Raw genomic sequence first — 23,460 nt, 5'->3', positions numbered from 1 at the left:
ACTATTGAGAAATCATGTGAAAAAGGTTGCATCGCACTATTTGATTTCTGGACAGAAGATATTATCTGGATTGAAAAAGTAAAAAGAAAAAACATAAGGAAAAAAAAACATTTTCTATTTCCCTTCGCGAACTACAAGTTAAATTCCTGTCCTTGCCCCTTTTCTACAGCCTCTCTTCTTCATGTGTTTCCCTCTACCACCCTGCTGCACTTATTGCCGAAGCCTGCCATTGTCTCTATCATCCCTCTTCACTGCCCTGCCCACTCCAACACTCTACCCTCATCTTTCCCCACAAGGCACTACAAGCGCCGAACCCACCACTAATCAGGACCAAAGCCTCTAGTCTCCTATGCCAACTCAAATCCACTTAAAATAAAATAAAAATAAAGATGAAGTTATACAAAAAAGAAACCTTCCTTGAAATTGTGTATTCCAAGTGCAAACATGACAAACTGGCTTTATTCTCTGGAGATAACTAGCATTTCTATACGCTTGATCAATACAAATAGCTGATGTGTTCTCCAGAAATAATTATACTTGTTACAAAATATAAATGAACAAGGTAGTGAAGCAAAATAATCTGGTTCATCATTTATACATACGAGCTCTACTATGAGAAGCTCTTGTTTGCACGAGGCAGGCTATTAGTACGTGAACTTATTGCCAAGCTCCTAAGAAACCTCTGATTCTGCCATGCAATCATTTTTCTCTTGTCGACGTCAATGCATGTACACTTGAAAAGCAGACTACTGAAACATATATCTTGCATTTGATGTAAGAAAATTGTGCGCTCGAAGAAACATGATGGATCAAAAAGTGGCACCAGGTTACCATCTTATTGGCTCTTCCTTAAAGTGGCTGTTGATAGTTCTTTGTTCCTAACAATACCAAAAATAAGGGAAGAAATAAGCACCGAGTGCAGTCGAGATGGAAAATAGGGACAAAACAAATCTACAGTCCTAGTGTTAGTAGCCTAAAGCAACTCTAGATGGCTGACCAAGACAAACCACAAAGATTCATGAAACTTGGTAGGTTGTAAAGTTCCAATTTTTGAGATTCTGAAGTAGCAAACAGTTACAGACAACAGACAAGAAAGAAAAAGAATGATGAGTAGTTGTATATAACTTTATTATTACCAGTCTTGTTGATATTTTGTGTAGCTACAAATACCAAATCCAGTTTCAAAGTCAGTTGTAGAATCTTGATTCTATTGCAATCATTCCAAAATTATCTTGGCAGCAATTAAACTCTCTCCATCTCTATATGAAAGGGAGAATCTGTCACATAACTCTCAGCATGGACATTGCAAAAATAAGTCAATCTCAATTACCGACCAAACTTGTTTTACCTAACTGCCCAAGCCATTTATTGTAGAGGGCAAATCATCCAAATAAAAGAAACCCCAATTAGTTAAAGGTCATGTAAATAGCAAGTTCCATTTCATGCACCAGTTGCAATAATTGGTTAGTAGGAGTGGCATCTTTGTCATGTGGCAAGGGTAAATGAAACCAAATATACCACTTACGTGAGGGTGTCCTCCAATCCTTCTTGTTAGCATGGACTGAAAAGTGAGCCAAATTGTGACACTGTCCTTCATCCAAAATATTGTGACCCACAGTCTAAGGTCCAATCAATAGTTATCAGAACCTTACAAGGTACAATGTCAATTGCATAGTGCTATGCTTCGGGTGAAAGACAATTTATAATGTATGCAACTTAAAGAGACATGGCAATTCTATCGATTCAATATGAATGGAGTTGAATTGAAGTCCGTCTAAAGTAAAATCAGACATTGCAACTAAACTCCATTAATTAAATTCAATCAAATTACTTATAAAAGGTGAAACTATATTACAAAGGAAAAACTATATTATTACCAGAAGCATTCCGCATATTTTATTTCAATTCCAAATGATAAAAAAAATAGAACACTGTTTTGTATTTGTTTGTCAAGATGCAACATGAACCTTCATTTTGTAATGGATCATGATCAACATGCTCCATGAGTATTAAACATGCTATTAAATTTTGAGATCTACATTTTATATCTTTTAGGATGTAAAGGCTATGCCAACTAGATAAGAATATTATCAACCCAGTTTATTAAATTCATCTTAACATTCCTAGTCATGGTTCAATATGATTCACATGGAACTTCCAAGTTGTCAACTTCAGCCTAATCAGCCATTAGGATTACCACTCTTTTGAAGCAGCCAATCACCTGAAATTCAACTTACCGTTAGACATGCCATTCATAACCTGCTCACCAAGTTTAATATATGTCTGGGCTCATTGAAGGGCAGAGGTCACCATTGTTATACATAGCCCAACAGAGAGAAGCAAACCTACTTAAAGTGACTCCAGTAGGTAAGGGCAATGTGTCTCCGTAGATGCCACACACAATCCTAGTATAGCCAGTTCTCTGTATGGTTATGACCTATAATGATAAAACTCAGCTCACCAAATACTAATTTCCATTGCCAAAAATTCTAGATTTAGCATCTACTCTAACCTTTATTTGGTTGTTCCTTCAATGTGTTCCGGTAAGTAACTTAGCTTAAACATGTAAATTTTCATTGAAATGAATCAGCAAAGAAAACAAAGTTTCCAAACAATTTGATGGATTGCTATCATGGGATCACTCTAGTGATCGCTCTGACATGGACTCTAAGAAGTGCAGCACTCATGTAAGTGATCCTTTTGAGGTGATGGACTAGAGTGGACTCCTATCCCACTTAGCTGGCAATATTTTCTGTTGATGTGCCTTCTTGAGTAGGGGAGGTAGCTGAATAAGAAATAGTGTCACAAACTATGTTGTCAAGGAAATGGGAACAATGGTTTTAGCCATTAGGTGGTATAGGCACTTGACCAAAACTTGATAGATCAAACCATGAGTAGGCTCAAGATAGCTCACATGGTAAAGTTGCTGATGTGGAGGTCACGGGTTTGAGTCGTGAAAATAACCTCTGGTAAAATTTAAAATTTCGACTAGTACCGATGTTTCGGTCCTAGACCGGAATGATACGGTTTCAGTATTATCGTGCCGTGTCAATACAGTTTCGGTATTTTTTTGTATTTATATATAGTAATTATTAGATAAATATATTTATTATGTATAATTTTAAAATAAATTGTATATTGATTTTATATAAGTTTGAACAACTTAATATAGTTTGAAAAAATAATTAAATATAATTTTCTTTAAAGATGTATTAATTACTCGAATTAAAATTGATACATCATAATTATATAAATTAATTGTTTATTTATTTAATTAATTATTAGTTTAAATCTTATATATTTAAAATAGTAAAAAAAAAATCAAAATATTAATTAAACAACAAAAAAATATAAAATAATAATAATAAATTATCAGAATATAAATCTGATTTATTAGATTTTTTTTTAAAAAAATAGTATTTTTAAATAAATTTAAAACAGTAAAAAAAAGAATTTTTATAATATCAATTAATAATTTTTTAATTTTTTTAAATTTAAATATATTTTATAAGGATAATTTAATTAGGGTTTATAAAAGTCTATTCAAAATAGGAATTGTTTAATTAATTAAATCTTTTTTCTTTTGCAACAGTATGCTACACCGCAATCCCGCGAACAGTGCTCGCGCGACACTTCTACCGGCGGCAGAGGCGTCGCGCAATGCTTCCGACGCTGGCAGAGGCGTCACGCAATGCTTTTGGGGTAGGAGAAGGCGTCAATCGTGGGCGGATGACGAGGGTGAAATTTGTTCGCCTGTTGTGCCGATTTCGCTTAGTCACCGGAGCAGTAAATTCCGACGGTTTCGAGCGGCACGGCTCGGCACTTCAAACTCTGACCTCTTGTAATGTAATGCAATGCAAGGGAAGGTTGCGTACAATAGATCTTTCCTCGAACCCTGCATTGGCGAGAGCTTCGTGTATTGAATTGCCCTTTATTATATTCCCACAACTACCTCAATAGACCAAAAATATGCAGTAAACGTTGAGCCTGAAAAGCAAAAAATAACAAGAAAACTCCGGGCCAATGCATATCTAATAAAGTATTATACAATATCAGCAACAAAATACAGACCGGAGATGAAAAAGAGAATAATAGAACACTTACATGAGTAATACAAGGTAATAACGACATAAGATTGTCATCGATATTCACAGGTAGCGGAGGCATCTGACTCATAATACCAGCCATTCCATTCATTCTGTGGAAAAAAAAAGTATTCATCTGGATTAAGATAGGAAAAAAACTCTCATTTATAAATTACTATTAGATGGACAATTCTATGAACTCTTCAACTGTAAAATACCTATTCAAGATAGCAGCTAAGTTCTGTTTAGAGCGACAAAAAAGATCATTGTTATTATGTATCTGCAGACAAAAAGCAAAGGCAGGTAAAAACACAGAGTCGTCTATAATTTTGCACAAACATGACAGAGCATAAAGCCTAGAGAGAAAAATAATATCAAGCTAGCTATCTTTTGAAGTATCTACATAATTTGACAATAATGCATCTAATTCTAGACAAATGATACAATCCTATTGCGAATAGTTGGATGTTCTTTACAACATCGCATTAACAACAGGTGATGTATGTTATATGATTTCTTTTTTTGTGCATTCTTCATGTGCAATATAAGATGCAGAATGCATGAAAAAAATAAATTTCACATAAAAAAATATTATGCTGATATTTTCTTTTTTGGGGGTAACAAGATATATGTATGAAATGATGTACTCTCACAATTAAATCTATACCTCTTTGGTCTAGAATTGCAACAAAGACTGAGTTCCAAGTCTCAACAAATAGGGATTGGCTAATCACCCAACTCTAAGGCAATACCAAAGTAATACTGAGAAATTTAGAAATCTTTAAAAACATTTTAGAAACATATTGTTAGACACCTAAATTCATATTTATGTCCAATACTTGTCACAGGTCCAACATAAATAGAGACAAGGCCCAAGATAAACAGATACAACTAGTTTGTTAGGAACTGCTCTATATTAACTGAAAGGATAAGTTATATCACTAATTCCAATTAGCACATCGCATAACCTAGCCATTAGACTAATTACAATTCTTTCATGCAGAACTCACAAATAGCATAACCTAGCCATTAGTATAACAAATCTCATGGCATGGGAATTGAATTGAATATATTATATAGATATCAGAGTTTACTATCCCTAGTTAATTGGGATTCCACAAATTTTATTTAACATGTGTACTTCTCAACTAACATTCTAACATTTAAATTGGGCACAATGGTGATAACAAGTAATAAGGATTCTTTAGAGGGGAAATTATACATATTGTCAGATCTCTTCATTAAAAAAAAACAAGATTTAGAAACACATCTATCTGTACCTCATTCTTTTGGGAATGAATTCGTACCGTATATTTTTGTCTGTTGTATTATGGAAATTTTTGGATATAACAGACGTGGTAAAAGAGATATAACATATGTACCTCATTATAATTAAGATTAGCAGCAATCTGTTGAAGAATTTTTATATTATCATCCAGAAGCTTCCGAGTTCTGCTATCAATCAAACTGGTGGCTGAAAAAAATACACAATACAAGAAAGTAAAATATATAAGATTATGCATGCATCCTTGAAGATCAACTGGTCATGATTGTGCAAATGATAGGAAAAAGTTAAAAAAAGAAAAATTAAGTCAAAAATACTAGATAAGGTATCTGTGTGTGGCACGTACATAACACGAAGTGCCATAATATTAGTTTCATTAGAGTGATGATAGTTCGAGTATCATTTGAGGGGCGATTGTTTCATACAAAGTTTAGAAGTATTGTTTCATGCTTGACTTTCAGCCTACAACTAGAATGGCACTAGTTTAGAAGTATTGTTTCATGCTTGACGTTCAGCCTACAACTAGAATGGCATAATTTCGATACTATGTCATTTCAACACTTAGAATACTTCAAGCATAAAGCATTTTGAGAACAACTCATAAGTTTTATACTAGTATCCCCTTCCACTTAAATTATTTCGCTCTGAATATAATCCTATAGCAATTTCGAAGTCAATAACAACAACTAAGCTTTATCCCACTAGGTGGGGTAGGCAATTTCGAAGTCAATTATATTTAAATTTAGAACAAGTTAAAAAATATATAACAAACATCTTTAATAATGATTATACATTCCTAACCACAAAAAGATATTGTGCATGTAATAAAATACTAATTTTGTAACATCCGACAAAAATTAATCTTATAAGTTTCAAAGATTCATATTAAATAATGCCCTCAACTCCCAAGACATCTAAATATTGAAATTGATTCTCCACATATCAGTTAATATCACTCTTTAATGATTGGGAGTTGAACTTAAATTCCCAAAATTGAAACTAAAAGACTAATGGCTACAGAATAATGGATATATCTCAATTTCTTTGACTTCGAGCTTTATTCCTCTTTACAACTATTAGTACTCAAGTTGGCAACAAGCCTCTTCCCCTCCCTCTCTTTTTAGTATTTCATCTCCTCTCAGCAACCAATAGACAAAATCGAATAGACAAATGGAAGGATAAGCCATGAGATAGAATCTTCTTATCACTTCTGATGTGAGCCCAATGAGAAGAATGTCTTTATGAACCCATAACAAATTGAAGGAAGAAACAAAGAAAATCTAAATCAATCTAATGAATGATAAAAAATCTTGACCCAATGCTTAATGAAGCACAAATCTGAGGTATAGGAGATAGAAGACACCACAACCTTGGGGTTTAGGTTGATAAATCTAAGAACGCCATAAGAGAATGCCTTGATAAGTTCAAAATTAAAGAGAATCAACAAGTGAGACTCTCACCATGCTTTTGATTGAAAAGTAAGCAGTAACTTACATGCGTGACCGTCACCCCCTTTATTTATAACTATAGGGTGATCTAAAAACCCTAAAAGGGCAAAAAGAAACCCATTTAGAAAAGGCTTAGGTAGACTACATAGCTAGTTTAGGCTTAAGTCATTACAACCCAATTAAAGGTAGAAATTGGGCCTACATATCAAAATTGTCCCCATTACAAAAAAAAAAAAATGAGTCCCACTTAAGACTTGAATTAGGTTGATTAAGCCACATGACTTGCTCTTTTTCAAATCCGCTTCAATTATAACTTTGGCTTTAACATCTTCAATTAGCCCATTAAATGCTTCCTTCATCTTTTTAGCCTCAGCCCTTCTAACTGGATCTCCATTGATGTGTAACGGATCATCAAGACGATCTAGAGTGGGATGCTCCTTTCATTCTAAGGACTTAGCTTGATCCCCATTCTTAGCTTGTCGGGCCGCAACTTGTTTTCCATCTTTGACTCCATCAACTTCCGCTATTGTCCATTGGTGTCTCTCCTCTTTCCTTCCCTCTCTTTTTAATGTTTCATCTCCAATAGCTAATAAACGAAATAAAAAATAAATCATGGAAAGAGAATCATCTTGTCATTAAGAACGACAAAGATTATGAACTATCAATTATGAAATTTATTTTACCATAATTATGCTATTAGTTGTGTATATATTATACCTAAAATAGATTATCTGTAATTAGTATATTAGCGGTATATATTTTCTTGCTCAAAATAGTTTGTTCAGCAATTCCTATTTATTGGAAAGGATCTTCAAGAGGAAGGCATTCAGCCATTCACTCAAATTTGGCATGGTATTAGAGATTACCTCTCAAATTCATAGCTAAATCTTTGGATTTTTGTTAGTTTGCTTCTGTCCTTCAAAGTTTTCTAGTTTGTCTTGTTATTTTTTTTTTTGGTTGATTAATTTCTTATCAACAACTTCTTTCTGGGTTTTTTTAGTTAATCAACTTGTGATTGAAAGTATTGCATTGAGATTTCTGTTCAGACTTTTTTTTCGAATGACTATGAGAATTTTTCAGGAAGAATACCGAGATCATGGCTATCAAATTTAAAGGAAAAAATTATGCAGCATGGGAATTTCAGTTCAAAATGTTTCTAAAGGGAAAAGAGCTTTGGAGTCACATTGATGTGTCTTCTATGGCTCCTAAAGATGCTAAGGAACTCAGCCAATGGGAGACAAAGGGTGCTCAAATTATCTCTTAGCTTTTAGGATCAATTGAAGCTCATATGGTGAACAATTTACACCCCTTTGGTATAGCTAAGGAGATGTGCGATTATTTGAAGTGAATATACCATCAAGATAATACTGCAAGACAATTTCAACTAAAGCTTGAGATTAGTAACTTCAGTCAAGACGATCTCTCTATTGAGCAATATTATTCTGGATTTCTTAATCTTTAGAGTGAATATTATGTTATTATTTATTCAAATGTATCAAAAGAGACCTTAGCCAGTATTCAAGTGGTTCATAAAGATGTAGGCGTGATCATTTTTTGATGAAACTGAGACCCGATTTTGAAGTTGCTCGGGCTGGATTGCTGAAGAGAAATTCGGTTCCTTCTTTGGATGTATGTCTTGGTGAATTGTTGCATAACGAACAAAGACTGGCTACACAAGCTATTATAGGTGCATTATAGGAGAAATCTACAGTTATTAATGTTGCTTATGTTGCTCAAGGGTGTAGTGCTACAACTGCAAGGAGTTTGGGCATATTGCTCGCAACTGTAGTAAGAAATTCTGCAATTATTGTAAGCAACATGGACACATTATCAAGGAGTGTTCTACACATCCAGAAAATCGACAAGCCCAAGCTTTCAAGTTGTTGTTCCAGACTTTAATATTATTGGTCCTACATCCACAACCACTAGCACCAATCAGTCTATTTAGGGCTATAAACGAGCCAAGCCAAGTTTTGGGGTGTTCAAGCTTGTTTGATAAGGTAACCGAGCCGAGTCGAGCTTAAAATGAACCAAGCTTTTGAAATAATTATTCAAGTTTAGCTTGGTTTATTTTTTATGAGCTTGAGCTTGTTTGAAGCTTGGCCTTGGTTCATTTAGATGTTATCGAGCTCTCAATTTAAGCTTGGCTTGAGTTTGGTTCGTTTAGTTACTATCGAGCTCTCAATTCAAGCTTGTTTGATTATTTGAAACTTTTAGTTTTTTGATTGGTGATTGAGTTTGATAATTCAAACTTATTTATTTATTTTATTTTATTATTTATTTAGCATATTGAAAAGAGTTTTATTAATGAATATGGTTCATTAACATTGTTCACGAACATTAACGAGCTGAACACATATGTGTTCAAGCTTGTTTGTTTAGTTTAACGAACTATTCAAACTTGTTTGTTTAATTAATTTTGTGTATATTGAACGAACATAAATAAACCCTTACCAAGTCAAACACCAAACTTGTTCACGAACACTTGGTTCATTTACAACCCTAAGTCTGTTCTTACTCCAAAAATGGTCCAACAGATGATTCTCATAGCTTTTTCCACTTTTATCCTTCAGGGCCAAGGTAAGACTACTTCTTCTTAATGGTTTGTTGACTCTAGAGCATCCAATCATATGATTGGGTCACTTGATTTGTTGCATAATCTACGACAGTGTACTAGCACACAAAATATTCAGATTGCCAATGGTAGTAATCTTCCAATTACAACCATTGGTGATATAGGATCTTCTTTTTGCAATGTATTTCTCTCTCTTGGGTTCTCTATAAGTTTAATTTTTGTTGGTTAGATGGTGGATAACATCTATAATGTACATTTCTCTTAGGGTGATTGTTTTGTACAAGATCAGGTGTCGAGGAAGGTGATCACAAGGGGGCATAAAGTGGGAAGACTATTTCCATTGCAATTTATTGTTCCTAGAAATTTGTCCATTTCTATTGTTGTTGCAAATAAGGCTGATGTTTGGCATAAATGATTGGTCCATCCAAACAATGTGATATTATCTAATTTAATGAAGTGTGGTTTCCTTAGTAAGAACGATCAGTCTTCTAATCACCTCTTGCTTGCTCTACTTGTAAACGAGGAAAAGTAAAGTTTTACCTTTTTTCCTACTTATGGTTGTTGTTTTAATACATGCTTTGAGATAATACATAGTGATATTTGAGGCATTACTCCTGTTATTTCCCATACACAATATAAATATTTTGTGATGTTCATTGACAACTATAGTTGTTTCACATAGATATATTTTCTACGCGGTAAAGCCAAGGTGGTCACTATATTTCAAAATTTTCTGACTTATATTGAGCAGTGTTCTAAATGGTGTTGCAGGCGGGCGCTAGGCTAGAGGCCGAGGTCATCCACCCCACTTTTGTCGAAGGCGGCCTTAAAGGGCAAGGTAAAACAAGTAGGTTAAAAAAAAACCTTCGTTGCCTTCCACCTCCATCTCCTTCCGCTTGCAGCCACTTCATAGTTGTCGCCAGTCGCTGCCATCATCAGGTTAAGGTTTTTAAAAGCCTAGATTTTGAAGTTTCTCCATGCTTTCGTGCTTCCTTTGTAGGGTCGCGCAAAGAACGCCTTGCCGGAAGCGTCACGAGGGCACGGACACATCGCCCAAGCCAGGTGACTGTCTCAGATGCATTGTCGGGCCCGACAACATGTCCGAACACGTCGCCCGAACCCGGCGAGGTGTCCGTGCACGCACGACTGGTCCGACAAGCGTCCATCACGCGAGCTCTTACAGGGCAGAAACGTGATCTAGGGTTTTTTTTTTGTTTTGTTTTGTTTTTAAACCTAGGATTTAATCAAATTTAATCAAATACTTTATATTAATAATTTTAATCAACGTCTAGCTATTAGTGAGATAATTTAAATAGACCTAATTAAAGCCTAACTTACACCGTATACCCCATCCACACCTAAAATATTTTTTGAGTTTAAAATGTTTTTATGCTTAATGTCATAATCCAACCTCTAAACTCTAAAGGCAAAACCCTAAATGGCATACCCGTAAACTAAAAAAAGATAATCAAAAATCTCAAATGCATTAATCAGGTGGCATATACATAACTATTAGTCTATTATATATTTAATTTTTTTAATATTTAGATTAAATTGTAGTGCCAACTTTTAATTTTTAATCTTTTTTTTTTATTATTGAAGATTAATGACGGAAAATGAGAAACAACCAAAGGTGGAATTGAAGCGGAAGTCTAATGATATTGTTTAGAATTATGGGGGATTATGGGTACAGTATTGTAAAGAAAAAAGAGATTGGATGACATGCAAATTATGTAAGGGGCTTATCAAGGGAGGAGTTTATCGAATGAAACATCATATTGGAGGTATTGTAAGACAAGTTGAAGCATGTCCTAAAGCATCTAATGAAGACCAAAAAAGAGTAAGAGCTTATCTTGAAAATAACAAGAATAAGAAGCGAGAAAGGGTGGAAGTAAATATAGGTGTTGATGTAGAGGATGAAAATTGTGAGGGAGATTCTTCTAAAAAAAAGTCAAAGCACCTCGGGCCTATTAATAAATGGACATCTGCAATCGATCCAACAAAGGCAAGACAACAAAACAGAAATGATGCATTAAAGTTAAAGTTTACAAATGATATGCATGAATACCTTACAAGATGGATTTATGAGACAGGGATTCCTGTTCATGCAATCGACAATCAAGGTTTTAGACAATTTGTAGAGGAGGTTGGTCAATTCAGTCCGGGCTACAAACCTCCAAGTCAATATCTCCTAAGAGAGCCACTATTGAAACATGAAGTTGAGAGAACCAAATTATCTCTAAAAAGTACGAAGAAGAGTGAATGAAAAATGGATATTCAATTATGGCTAATGTATGGATAAATCGCAAGAGGAGAAGCATTATGAGTTTGTGTTAATTGCAAACTAGGTACTTTATTCTTTGGTTCTATTGGAGAAACCATGGAGGCACACACTAGGACTTATATCTTTAAGTTTGTGGAAAAATACATCAATGAAATTGGCTCTCAAAATGTGGTTCAAGTAGTGATAGATAATACGACAAACAATATGACAACTACAGAGTGTTGAAGGTTACACAACCTCAAATGTTCTGGACCTCTTGTGCGACTCATACAATCAACCTCATACTTGAAGCAATTGGAAAGCTACTCAAGTTTAGCGGAATACATGAAAAAGCAAAGGCTCTAACAATATTCATCTATGCACATCATAGAACTTTGGCTATTATGAGGAAATATACCAAGAAAAGGGATATTGTGAGACCCGGGGTGACTAGATTTGCTACTTCATTTTTGGCATTGGAGAGTCTTAAAGGCAAGAAAGATCAATTAAGACTTATGTTTACATCTAAGAAGTGGAGCTACACAAAATTAAGGAGTAGTGTGAAGGGGAAAGCGACGGAGGCGATGGTAATAAGTATCTCTTTTTGGAATCGTGTTTCTTTGGCTTTGAATGTTTTCAACCCTTTAGTGAAAGTTTTACGCCTTGTTGATGGCGACAAAAACCCCTTAATGACCTTTTTCTTGGGTGCACTTAAATAAGCTAAAGAAGAGCTTAGAAAGACTTTCAAAAAAGAAGAAAATATCATCCCTATTTTGAAGATTATTGATGAGAAGTCTAAAGGTAGACTTGATAATCCTTTGCATTATGCCGCTTACTTGTTGAATACAAAATGACTTTAATCTGGGTACATATCTTTCCTTTATTTCTATTCACTAGCATACACGTCTCTTTTACTTATTTTTGGATTTATTATTTATTTATTTATTTGCTTCTTTACTTTTTTTAAGTTGGATAGTGGTCCAATTATAATGGTGACACTCCAAACTTACAAAAAATGACAATGCAATTTCTCTCTTTAACAAATAGTTCATCGGGGTGTGAAAGAAATTGGAGCCAATTTAAAAGGGTAAGTAGTAATTCATACAACAACTAAACATTATCTCACTTGTTGGAATCGGCTATATAGATCCTTTTACGTTATTGAGCTCTATCTCCTACAATATTATCATATATACTTAAATAAATTTTATCTTGTTTTATTTTTGCTAACCAAATCTTTTTTGGTCTTTCTCTTTCTCGTTTGATATGTGTGTTTGTCATAGTTTCACATCGCCTAATTGGAACATTTATTAGTTGTCAAAATACATGTCCATACCATCTTAAACGTCTCTCAGAATTTTCCCTCAATAGATGCAACTCCGACTTTCTCTAAGTAGTAATTCATAAATTATGTTATTTATTCTTTCTTTTTATTATTTTTAATAATGTTCTAATTGTTTAGATACATATTAAGAAGAGGAAAAGGCTCGAGACATTAAGATTGAATGAGCTTAAATATGTCAAATTTAACGCCAATCTTTTGAAGAAAAAGAGAAAGAGAAATGGGTGGAGATTTGCTTTTATCCTCTCAAGCTAGTGAAGCTAAAGATTGGCTTGTTGATGGTGGTGATGAAGATGAGGTCGAGTGGGGTTCGGAACTTACTTGGAGAATGATTGCGGAGGCCTCGGGCGCGGATGAAATGCTACAACCAAGGAGGAGCGCAAGGAACATCCCCATTAGAGAACTTAATGAGGATTTAGATGCATCGGAGGAGGAGATTGAAGAAGATGTTGATTTTGAATCTAATGATGAGAGGATTATGGATGTAGTTGAAGGTGCATATGTAGATGATTTAGAAGATTAATTATGTTTAGTCTAGTCCTTGTTGACTTGTTGTCATGTTGAATTGAAACATTAAATTTTTAACTTAGATTTTTGGTATAAGTAGTGATATTACTTTTTTATTATCAATATGATGATGATTTTTCATTAATTATCTTGTTAGATTATCTTTTTTATTGTAGGAACCCTAAAAAAAATTCAACCGACTAGGCGGTAGGCGGTCACTGACCGCCCCACCACCGCCTATTACCTTTTACAATACTGATATTGAGCCACAATTCTCCACTTGTATTAAGGTGTACGGTCTGATAATGGTGATGAGTATTTATCACATGACTTTCAAGCCCTTTTGTAACAGAAAGGTATTATATCTCAACGATCATGTCCTTATACTCCCAAGTTAAATGAGGTGCCTAAACGTAAACACCGTTACTTGTTGAATATGGTTCGCACATTACTCTTAGAGTCTTCAGTTCTACCTAAATTTTGGGTGGAAGCTTTGTCCACCGCTGTTTTTTTTATTAATAGTCTACCTTCTCAAGAATTGAATTTTGATTCTCCTTACTATCATCTTTTCGGTATGCATCATAATTATCACATGCTATACACATTTTGATGTGTTTGCTTTGTTCACTTGCCTTCTCATGAGCATCACAAGCTTACAACTTTGTTCGTACAGTGTGCTTTTATGGGTTACAACAATGCTCAAAAGGGGTTTTTGTGTTATGATGCTATTGCTAATCATTTGCATATTTCAGAAATGTGATTTTCTTTGAACATGAGTACTATTTTCCGCAACATGTTTCTCCTTCCAGAAATATTCTTCCTAGCTTTGATAATATCACTTCACCAATTGAGCATTTTAAACCTAGAATTGTCTATCAACGATGACAAACCCTATCGTCACAAATTCTTCCCGACCCTGATCTCCAGTGGCTCTTTGAAAATCCTCTCGCACCCGTCATTCTCCTGATATATATGGTTTCTCTGCCACTTTAGCTGACTATAGTTCCTACCTCTTATTCTCAAGCAACTAAACATGCATATTGGGTAAAAGGTATGCAAGAAGAACTTTAAGATCTTCAAGAGAATCACACTTGGGATATTGTTGCTTGTCCTACTGGTGTTAAGCCCATTGGTTGTAAATGAGTATATTTTATTATGCTGCAGTCTGATGACTCACTTGACAGATATAACACAAGGTTGGTGGCACTTGGTAATCGATAGGAGTATGGAGTAGATTATGAGGAGACATTTGCTCCTGTAGCCAAGATGATGATAATGCGACTTGTTCTAGCTATTGCTACTTCCAAGGGTTGGTCATTACGACAAATGGATGTTAAAAATGCTTTTTTGCACGGAGATCTTAAGAGATTTATATAACTCCACCATGAGGGTTATTTTCTACACCCTCTTATGATGTTTGTAAGTTGAATCGTTCACTCTATGATTTAAAGCAGGCTCCACGTACTTGGTTTGATAAGTTCCTCGCTACGTTTATTAGTTTCTCCTTTGTCTAAAGCCAATATGATTCCTCTTTGTTTATTTGCAAAACTGCTAATGGAATCGTCTTGCTTCTGATATATGTTGATATTATTATTATTACACGAGCATCTTCAAGTTCTTTTCATACGAAGGACTTGGGTCTTTTATACTATTTTTTAGGCCTTGAGGTATATTCTACCTCAGCTGGAATTTTCTAACACCAGTATAAATACCTCCACGAGATAGTTGCTTTGGCTGGTTTGCAAGATGGTCATTCTGTTCATGCCCCTTTAGAAGCGAATGTTAAATATCATTGTGATGAGAGTGATTTTCTCTCTGATCCTTTTTATATAGACAACTGGTGGGGAGCTTGAACTATCTAACTATCACTCAGCTTGATATTTCCTTTATTGTTTACCAAGTTAGTCAATTTGTACTAGGCACCTCCACATGGCCATTGTTTGATGCATTGTTTGCTATTTGCACGGCACTTCTGCCCGAGGTCTTTTCTTTTATGTGGGTTCTCCTATTTGTTTGATTGCATATAGTGATGTTGATTGAGCTAGTTCTGATACTTGACATTCAGTTATAGGTTGGTGCATGATTCTTGGTACCTCTCTAATTGCTTGGAAAAGTAAGAAGCAAGATCGGATGTCTAAGTCTTCTATAGTTGGAGTATCATGTTATGTCCTCTGCATGTTCTGAAATAGTTTGGCATCGAAGACAGTTGGGTGAGCTTGGGTTTCCCCAAATTGAGCCCACTCTGCTGCATGCAAATAACACTAGTGCTAGTCAAATTGTTGTTAATCGTATTTCTCGAGCGCACCAAGCACATTGAAGTGATTGTCACTCTATTCGTGAAGCATATGATACCCACGTCATCACTCTTCCACATATCACCACTCACTCCAAACTGCTGATGTTCTATGTGTTTACTAAGGGTCTCTCTTGACACTACCATCACTTTCTTGTTGGTAAATTGATGTTTATTATCAACTAACATCAAATTGAGGGTGGATATCAATGGCAAAGATTATGGACTATCAATTATGAAATTTATTTTACCATAATTATGATATTAGTTGTGTATATATTATACTTAAAATAGATTATCTATAATTAGCATATTAGATATATATATTTTCTTACTCAAAATAGTTTGTATAGCAATTCCTATTTAATGGAAAGGATACTCAAGAGGAAAGCATTCAGCCATTATTTAAATTTGACACTCACAGTCAACACCAATTGAAGCAGATCCTATCTTGGTCGATACCACTGAAATTATTTTGGCATGAGCAACATAATTGTAAGATACGGCAAATAAATAATCAGCGTTATTAGAGGAATAATCTTATAAAATTTTCTGAGAATTTTTTCAAAGTTTTTGGGATTTAAACGGAGTCTGTATGACACGTTTTAAGGGGTAGATTTATTAGACTTTGAAAAAGCCTATTTGGATTACCAAATTAAGCTGGGAGTTGATTGGATTAATAAACCTAAGTTTTTCATTAAAACCTAGGTTTCTATTTCTTTATTCATTATCCGTCGATTACCCCTCTTCCTCTCCCGATCCTCATCCACCGTTGCCCATAGTCAGATCGTCGACTGCCTAGCATCGCCCGATTGCCCGACACCGCCCCTTCCCTTCTCCCTCACACATCGGCCTGCCCCTTTCGAGCCTCTCCTCGCTAAGAAGCTCAACGTTGGCCAGCCATCACTGATCGACCCGAAGCTGTGACGTTGGGTGATGACGACGACGCCATGCACCAAAGCAAGCGTCGGTCATCCGGAGCACGCCTCGCTCTTTTCTCTCCATCATCGAACGCACGTCGATTTCCCTTGGCATCGATAGCAGAGAGGGATTCGTCCCTTAGTCCGACATCTACAGCGACACCATCATCGGAGGGTACTTGATGTCGAATCGTGTGCACAGCCACTGCCACCATTGTCGAGCTGCCCTTTTTACGATTTCGAGAAGGGGTTGTGGTTAGTTGCTGGGGTTGACGTCAGAGAGGAGGGGCTGCCACCATCTGAGGAATCATCAACAGCGAATCCCTAGCTTTCTTTCACCATTGCACTGTCTCATTCGTTTAGTTCTATCGCAGCCATAGGCGCTAGCATTTAGCCATAACCAGCATTGTAGGCGGCCAACCATGACCTCTGCACATCCTCACACTCTCGAGCTCTCTCTACTGATCACTGGTGTGCCTTACCACCACACTTGAGGTAACCAGTTAACCCTAGCACACGAGCTAAGTGTTCGATCTATACTCAGTGCTGATTTAGTGTATTTGCTTTGGAAGAAGCAGATCCACAACTTCGGCCATCACTGTTTGTGGGTGATTCACAGCTCCGGCCACCATTTTCAGTCGTGAACCTCTCCGGTCGTGAGCCACCATTAGCCACCACGGATTTGGTGAGTATGTGGAATGAATAGGTTAATTCAATTAGGGTTTCCTAACCCTAATTGGGATTGAGTTTGGTTTTTTGAATTATAGTAGATTGGATTGATTTGTATTCTATGAGTCTTGATTCGATTTGCAGCAAACTATTGGACTTGAAGATATTCAGCGCGACTTACATTTAAGGCAGGTATTTCTTCCTTGACCTTTATAGTTCTTTGAACTTAGTGCATGGATTATCTAATGGATTAGGTTGCTTTATCTTGACTTCACTCGTATTTTATCCATGTTTGATACTTATATGCTTGATCTTTGAGATGATCTCTTTATTGTCTATACAGTCTCACTGTTTAATATTCCTATTCTGTAGGGTACGCACATGTATGATGTGTATAATAGGAATTTGCATTAAGATTGTTTATATGCAGTAGTGCACACACGAGGTTGGTGTATGCTATAGGAGTTATCATGCTGATTATGCATATATTAGTGTTCACACGTGTATAGGTGTTGCTACGTATTGTAGATGTAGTTGATAAACATATGTTGGATCTTTTCATGCATATAGGTATATGTGATTGATGAATCATGTTTCTGGATCTATTGTGTGTTGTGTATGCACATGTATTTGGTGTGTATTATTGGAGGTATCTTGTCGATTATACCTATGTTGTTGTGTACACACATGTTCAGTATGTTTAGTTGGAAAAATCTTGATGATTATATTTATGTTGTAAATGCACATGTATCTGTCGTGTGTGCATGTGTGTTTGGTGTGTATTATTGGAGGTATCTTCTCGATTATACCCATGTTGTTGTGTACACACACGTCCAGTATGTTTAGTTGAAAGAATATTGATGATTATATTTATGTTGTAAATGCTCATGTGTCTGTCATGTGTGCATGTGTCCGATGTGTGCTATAGAGGTATCACATCAATTATTCCTATGTTATGTGTGCTCACGTGTTTGTTGTGTGTACACGTGTGTCGAGTGTATTATTGGTAGTATCATGATGATTATACCTATATTGTGTGTGTATACATATCGAGAGTGTACTACAGGTGTTATTACCTACTATATATGTTGTTTGGTAGGCACTTGGTAGATCTTATCATACATGTAGATATATGTGATTGATAGATCATGCTTCTGGGTATACCTAGATTATACCTAGATCTATCACGCACTAGGTATGATAGGGTATCATTTCATATTCATATACTCCTGTTGATGTAGTTGGTTACTATGTAACACTACATTATGTCGTTATTTATATATCCTGTCAACTAAGTCTCCTACGAGTGGGTGTCCGATTATGATGTTCAAAGAGTTGACATTGACTTGACAACTAAATCTCCTACTAGTGAGTGATCCACTACGATATTGAGAGAATTGACAGTGATTGTGATATATATACCCTGTCAATTAAGTCTCCTACGAGTGGATGACCGACTATGAGATTGAGAGAGTTGACATTGACTTGCCAACTAAGCCTTCTACTAGTGAGCGATCCACTACGATGTTGAAAAAGTTGGCAGTGGTAGAGTGATCTCACGTAGTCTGTAGCTAGATAGCTACTTCCTGTGTGCCCACAGTGATCTGTGGTAGAGTGATCTTGCGCAGACAGGGACCTGACATTTCGGACTGCCCATAATGATTTGTAGTAGAATGATCTCGCGCAGTCCTTAACTAGATAGCTAGATGTCTTGGTCATTTGTATTGCTTGTAGTGGAGTGTTGCTCCCACATATGTTGTATTACTTGTGGCAGAGCGTTGCTCCCACTTATGATGGTTTACTTGTGAAGTGTTGTTCCCACATATGATGTATTTTTGTGATAGAGTGTTGCTCTCATATTTGATGATCTATTACTGGTATATGTATTAACACATGCTTAAGCTTTGTGATACCCATGTTGCTTATGTTGTAGACGCATGCTATATATATTTGTGATTTTGCCATGATTCATACACGTATATACTGTTACATATATTGCCCAGGGATTATGAGCAGGTCTGTTACTGATCCCTAGTGAGTTACTGATTATTATACTGTTTGTCTTAGACTAGTATGGGTATGTATGTTTATCATGTCATATATGATCATGATCTTATTTCCCTATTGAAACTGTATATCTTTGATCGCTTTACACTTTTATCTTTGCACTACCATATTCTTATTATCCGCTGAGTGATCCGCACTCACCACCCCTTGTACTGGTTTTTCTTTCGTCAAGTAACAGGTAGATGTTGGACGAGTTGCTTGGAAGATCCTAGCTGTCAGTCCCACGTCACATCCAAGATCCATTTTCCGGTTATTTTGCACTATGCTATTCTTACTTTGTTTTTCAGACTTAGTGTGTAGTGATTCGATTTGCTTTTGGATTTTAACCTTGTGGCTACCTTATTTTGGTTATGTGTTGTGGTTGTGTAAGTCATGCTGGCATGCAGTCAGTGTATCTATTTTGTGTAGTTTGTGTTTATTTCCAGCTATGTGGGTTGTTTATTATACAACTATGTGGTTATGTTCCTTGTATTCTAGCCGTGTGGGCTATGTATATAACTATATGGTTGTGTATATTCCAGCTGTGTGAGTTGTTGATTATTACTTGTGTGGTCTTGTGGCCTTGTATACATGTTTCATTTGTCACTGCTACAGGGAGGTGCTGCCCGATTTTCGTCGGACAACCTTACCCTCGGGGCGTGACAACAATAACATTTACTAGTTCCGACAAAACATTGTTATCAGTTGGAAAATGGAGTGATACCCTTCAACTATGCCAATACTAGTCACACTAAAAACCATGGTTTCATACATATATTAACAAAAAACTAATTCAAAATAGTTCAACACGTATTATTTACCGGTTCCCTATCACAATCCAAAGGAATTGTGCATTAAGCACATGGTAAACAAACAAATAAAAAATAGAGTTCCAATACTAATGTCTTCTAGGAGAGAAATAATAAAGCCTTATCCCACTTGATGAGATTGGCTTTATGGATCTTTCTGCGCCATCAAGCTCTATCTCCTACCAGGAGGAAGCTAGGATATTAGTTCAATGTAAACAAAATGCAGCTATACACATTTAGTTTCGATAGCGGGCTCTATCTCCTCCCTTGGTCTAGTTTCAACAGCAAGCCCGACCGTAGTGCCACAACTGAAGCTCTCCGCTTCACAAGTCGTGTCATTGTGTATATTTTTTGCGTCATCTACCTTTTTTTTTGCATCATTTGTCTAATTTTTTTCTTATACTTGTATGGAAAACACAACAAGAAAACAAGTGTATCAAAATGTATCTTGCTTTCGGCATACTGCATATACTTGTTATGCTATTCAGTTATGAAAAAGCAAATACTAGAGGAGAGAATCATAAAATTAAGGGTGGATTCAGTGCTCAAGGACAGTAGAGTAACCATAGCTAGGTCCAGCGACAGAAAAAGAATCAAAATGTAAAACATTAAAGTTTTTGTTCAATAATGTATTTGAAGTGCAACTCCGCCCATGATGACCAGTCATGGCCGGTCCCAAGCCCGGATAAAGGAGGAGGGTTGCGTTAGGTTGCCAGCCAGCGTCAAACTATGGCAAAATTTCATGAATGAATCCATTAAACTATTGTGCTAATGCTAGGTTGTTCCCCGGAAGGAACGCGTTGCAGGGTCCGACTGTAACGTCTCGGCAAGGACCGCTACATCTCCAGAACTCGGGTGTAGTGATAAATATGCAAGAGTTCGCGTTACAGGGTCCGACTGTAACGTCTCAGCAAGGACCGCTACATCTCCATGAGAACTTGGGTGTAGTGTTAAATAGGCAAGAGTTCTCACACCATAGGTTAGATAAGAACAAATATGATAGGAAAACTAATAATCTAAGATTTGGAACATGGAATATAGGAACTCTCACTGGTAAATCAATGGAGGTAGTAGATATGATGATTAGGAGAAAAATTAATATTTTATGTGTACAAGAGACAAAATGGACGGTGAGAAGGCGAAGATGATAGAGAACTCGGGTTTTAAGTTATGGTACACTGGAAAAAGTAAAACAAGAAATGGAGTGGGTATTATTGTAGATAGTTTGTTAAAGGATGAAGTTGTAGGAGTAGTTAGAAAGGGATAGAATTATAACTCTTAAGATAATAGTGGCGAAAGAAACTATGAACATAATTAGCGTATATGCATCACAAGTAGGATTAGATGAAGCTACCAAATTAAGGTTTTGGGAGGACTTAGATGAAATATTACAAAATATTCCACCAAATGAAAGGATTTTAATAGGAGGTGATCTAAATGGGTATGTCGGAGTGAAAAATAGGAGAATGAGAAATGAGGGATATGGGTTTGGAACGAGAAATGAGGAAGGAAAAACTATATTAGATTTTATGATAGCATATGACCTTATATTAGCTAATATGTTTTTAAGAAAAGAGAAGAACACTTGTCGCATTCAAAAGTGGGAATAATAAATGCAATTGACTTTCTTATGGTTAGGAAGAAGGATAGAAAGATTTGTAAAGATTACAAGTCATCCCCGAGAAAACTTAACTACCCAACATAGGGTAGTGGTGGATATATACGCCTCAAACATAGTATCGATAGAAAGAAAATATATACAATTCCTAGAATTAAGTGGTGGAAGTTAAAGGATGGGAAGCAACATATATTTAAAGAGAAGGTAGAAGTACAAGCATTAGGTGAAATATACGATGACTCTAATACAACATGGGATAAGATGGTATCAAAGTTGAAAATAGTAGCTAAGAGTATCCTCGATGAGTGGGCATGCACTGTAAGTAAAGAATCTTGGTGGTGGAATGAGAAAGTACAAGAGAAAGTGAGGGAAAAACGAATGGCTTATAAGGAATTATATATTTGTAAGAACGAGGAAAATTTAAAAATATATACAATAGGAAAGCTAAGAAAGTAGTGAGTGAAGCGAAAAATGAAACTTTTGAGCAGTTATATCAAAATTGGATACAAAAGAAGGGAAAAGATATTTATAGAATAGCTAAAGCGAGAGAAAGAAAACAAGAGATCTTAGCAAATAAAATGTATTAAAGATGAATGTAATAGGGTATTAGTAGCGATGAAGAAATAAAAAGATGGAAGAGGTATTTTCATCAACTTTTAATGAAGGTTTAGGAGACCAACTTAACTTAGGTAATTTAATTAGGTCAAATGAGCATCGAAATTTTAATTTTTATCGTAGAATTCAAAGAAGTAAAACAAGCTTTAAATGAGATCATAATGGAAAAGCCGTTGGACCGGATGATATTCGATAGAGGTATGGAAGTGCTTGGGAAACAAGGTATTGAATGGCTTACAAAATTATTTAACGTGATATTGAAAGCGAAAAACGCGTCGATGGAGGATAAGATCTGGTTCCTTATATAAGAATAAGGAGACGTACAAAATATGTAAACTATAGGGTATTAAACTAATGAGTCATACTATGAAACTTTGGGAAAAGTAATAGAAAAAGATTAAGGAAGGAGACCATAGTGATAGAAAATCAATTTGGGTTCGTACGGAAGGTCGACAATAAGCTATACATCTTCTTACAATTAATTGAAAAATATCGAGAGCAAAACAAGATCTACATACGGTATTCATTGACTTAGAAAAGTATGATAGAGTCCCAAGAGAAATTATATGGAGAATTTTAGAAAGAGAGGTGTTAGCGTAACATATATATGAACTAATTAAGGATATGTATGAGGATGTAACGACCGGAGTAAAGACTTGGAGTAATGAAGCATTTCCAATAAAGATAGGGTTACATCAAGGATCACTAAGTCCCTATCTTTTACATTAATTATGGATCGAACTCACTGCACACATTCAAGGCACAATATCGTGGTTCGTTTTGTTTCAGATGATATTATTTTGGTAGATGAGACACGTGAAGGAGTAAATGCTAAGCTAGAATCTTGGAGGGAAACACTAGAAGGGAAAGGTTTTAAGCTTAGTAGATTAAAGACAGAATATATGGAATTTAAGTTTAGCAATATTAGAAGTAATGAAACAATTGTTAAGATAGGAGAGGACGAGTTGCCTGGAACCGAGCGATT

General features: G+C 35.7%; 1 protein-coding gene across 3 annotated transcripts in view; it reads right to left on the bottom strand.

The window, feature by feature from the left end:
* Positions 1-398: 398 nt before the first annotated feature.
* Positions 399-23,460, bottom strand: part of LOC121985492 — a 33,323-nt gene continuing 10,261 nt past the window's right edge. The window contains exons 6-9 of one of the 3 annotated variants that reach the window (XM_042539003.1): positions 5,468-5,559; positions 4,304-4,365; positions 4,105-4,198; positions 399-878 (exon numbers count right to left, since the gene is read on the bottom strand). In XM_042539003.1, the coding sequence (XP_042394937.1) occupies positions 828-878; positions 4,105-4,198; positions 4,304-4,365; positions 5,468-5,559 (299 nt within the window). In that variant the 3' untranslated portion in view covers positions 399-827. Of the gene's footprint in view, positions 879-902; positions 1,620-4,104; positions 4,199-4,303; positions 4,366-5,467; positions 5,560-23,460 lie in introns of those variants that run through there. The other 2 variants (XM_042538985.1, XM_042538994.1) reach the window with 2 other exon arrangements.

This window comes from Zingiber officinale, chromosome 1B (genome assembly GCF_018446385.1).
Source record: "Zingiber officinale cultivar Zhangliang chromosome 1B, Zo_v1.1, whole genome shotgun sequence".
Lineage (NCBI taxonomy): Eukaryota > Viridiplantae > Streptophyta > Magnoliopsida > Zingiberales > Zingiberaceae > Zingiber > Zingiber officinale.
Note: the sequence above shows the minus strand (reverse complement) of the source record. Positions and strands in the feature narration are given on the sequence as shown.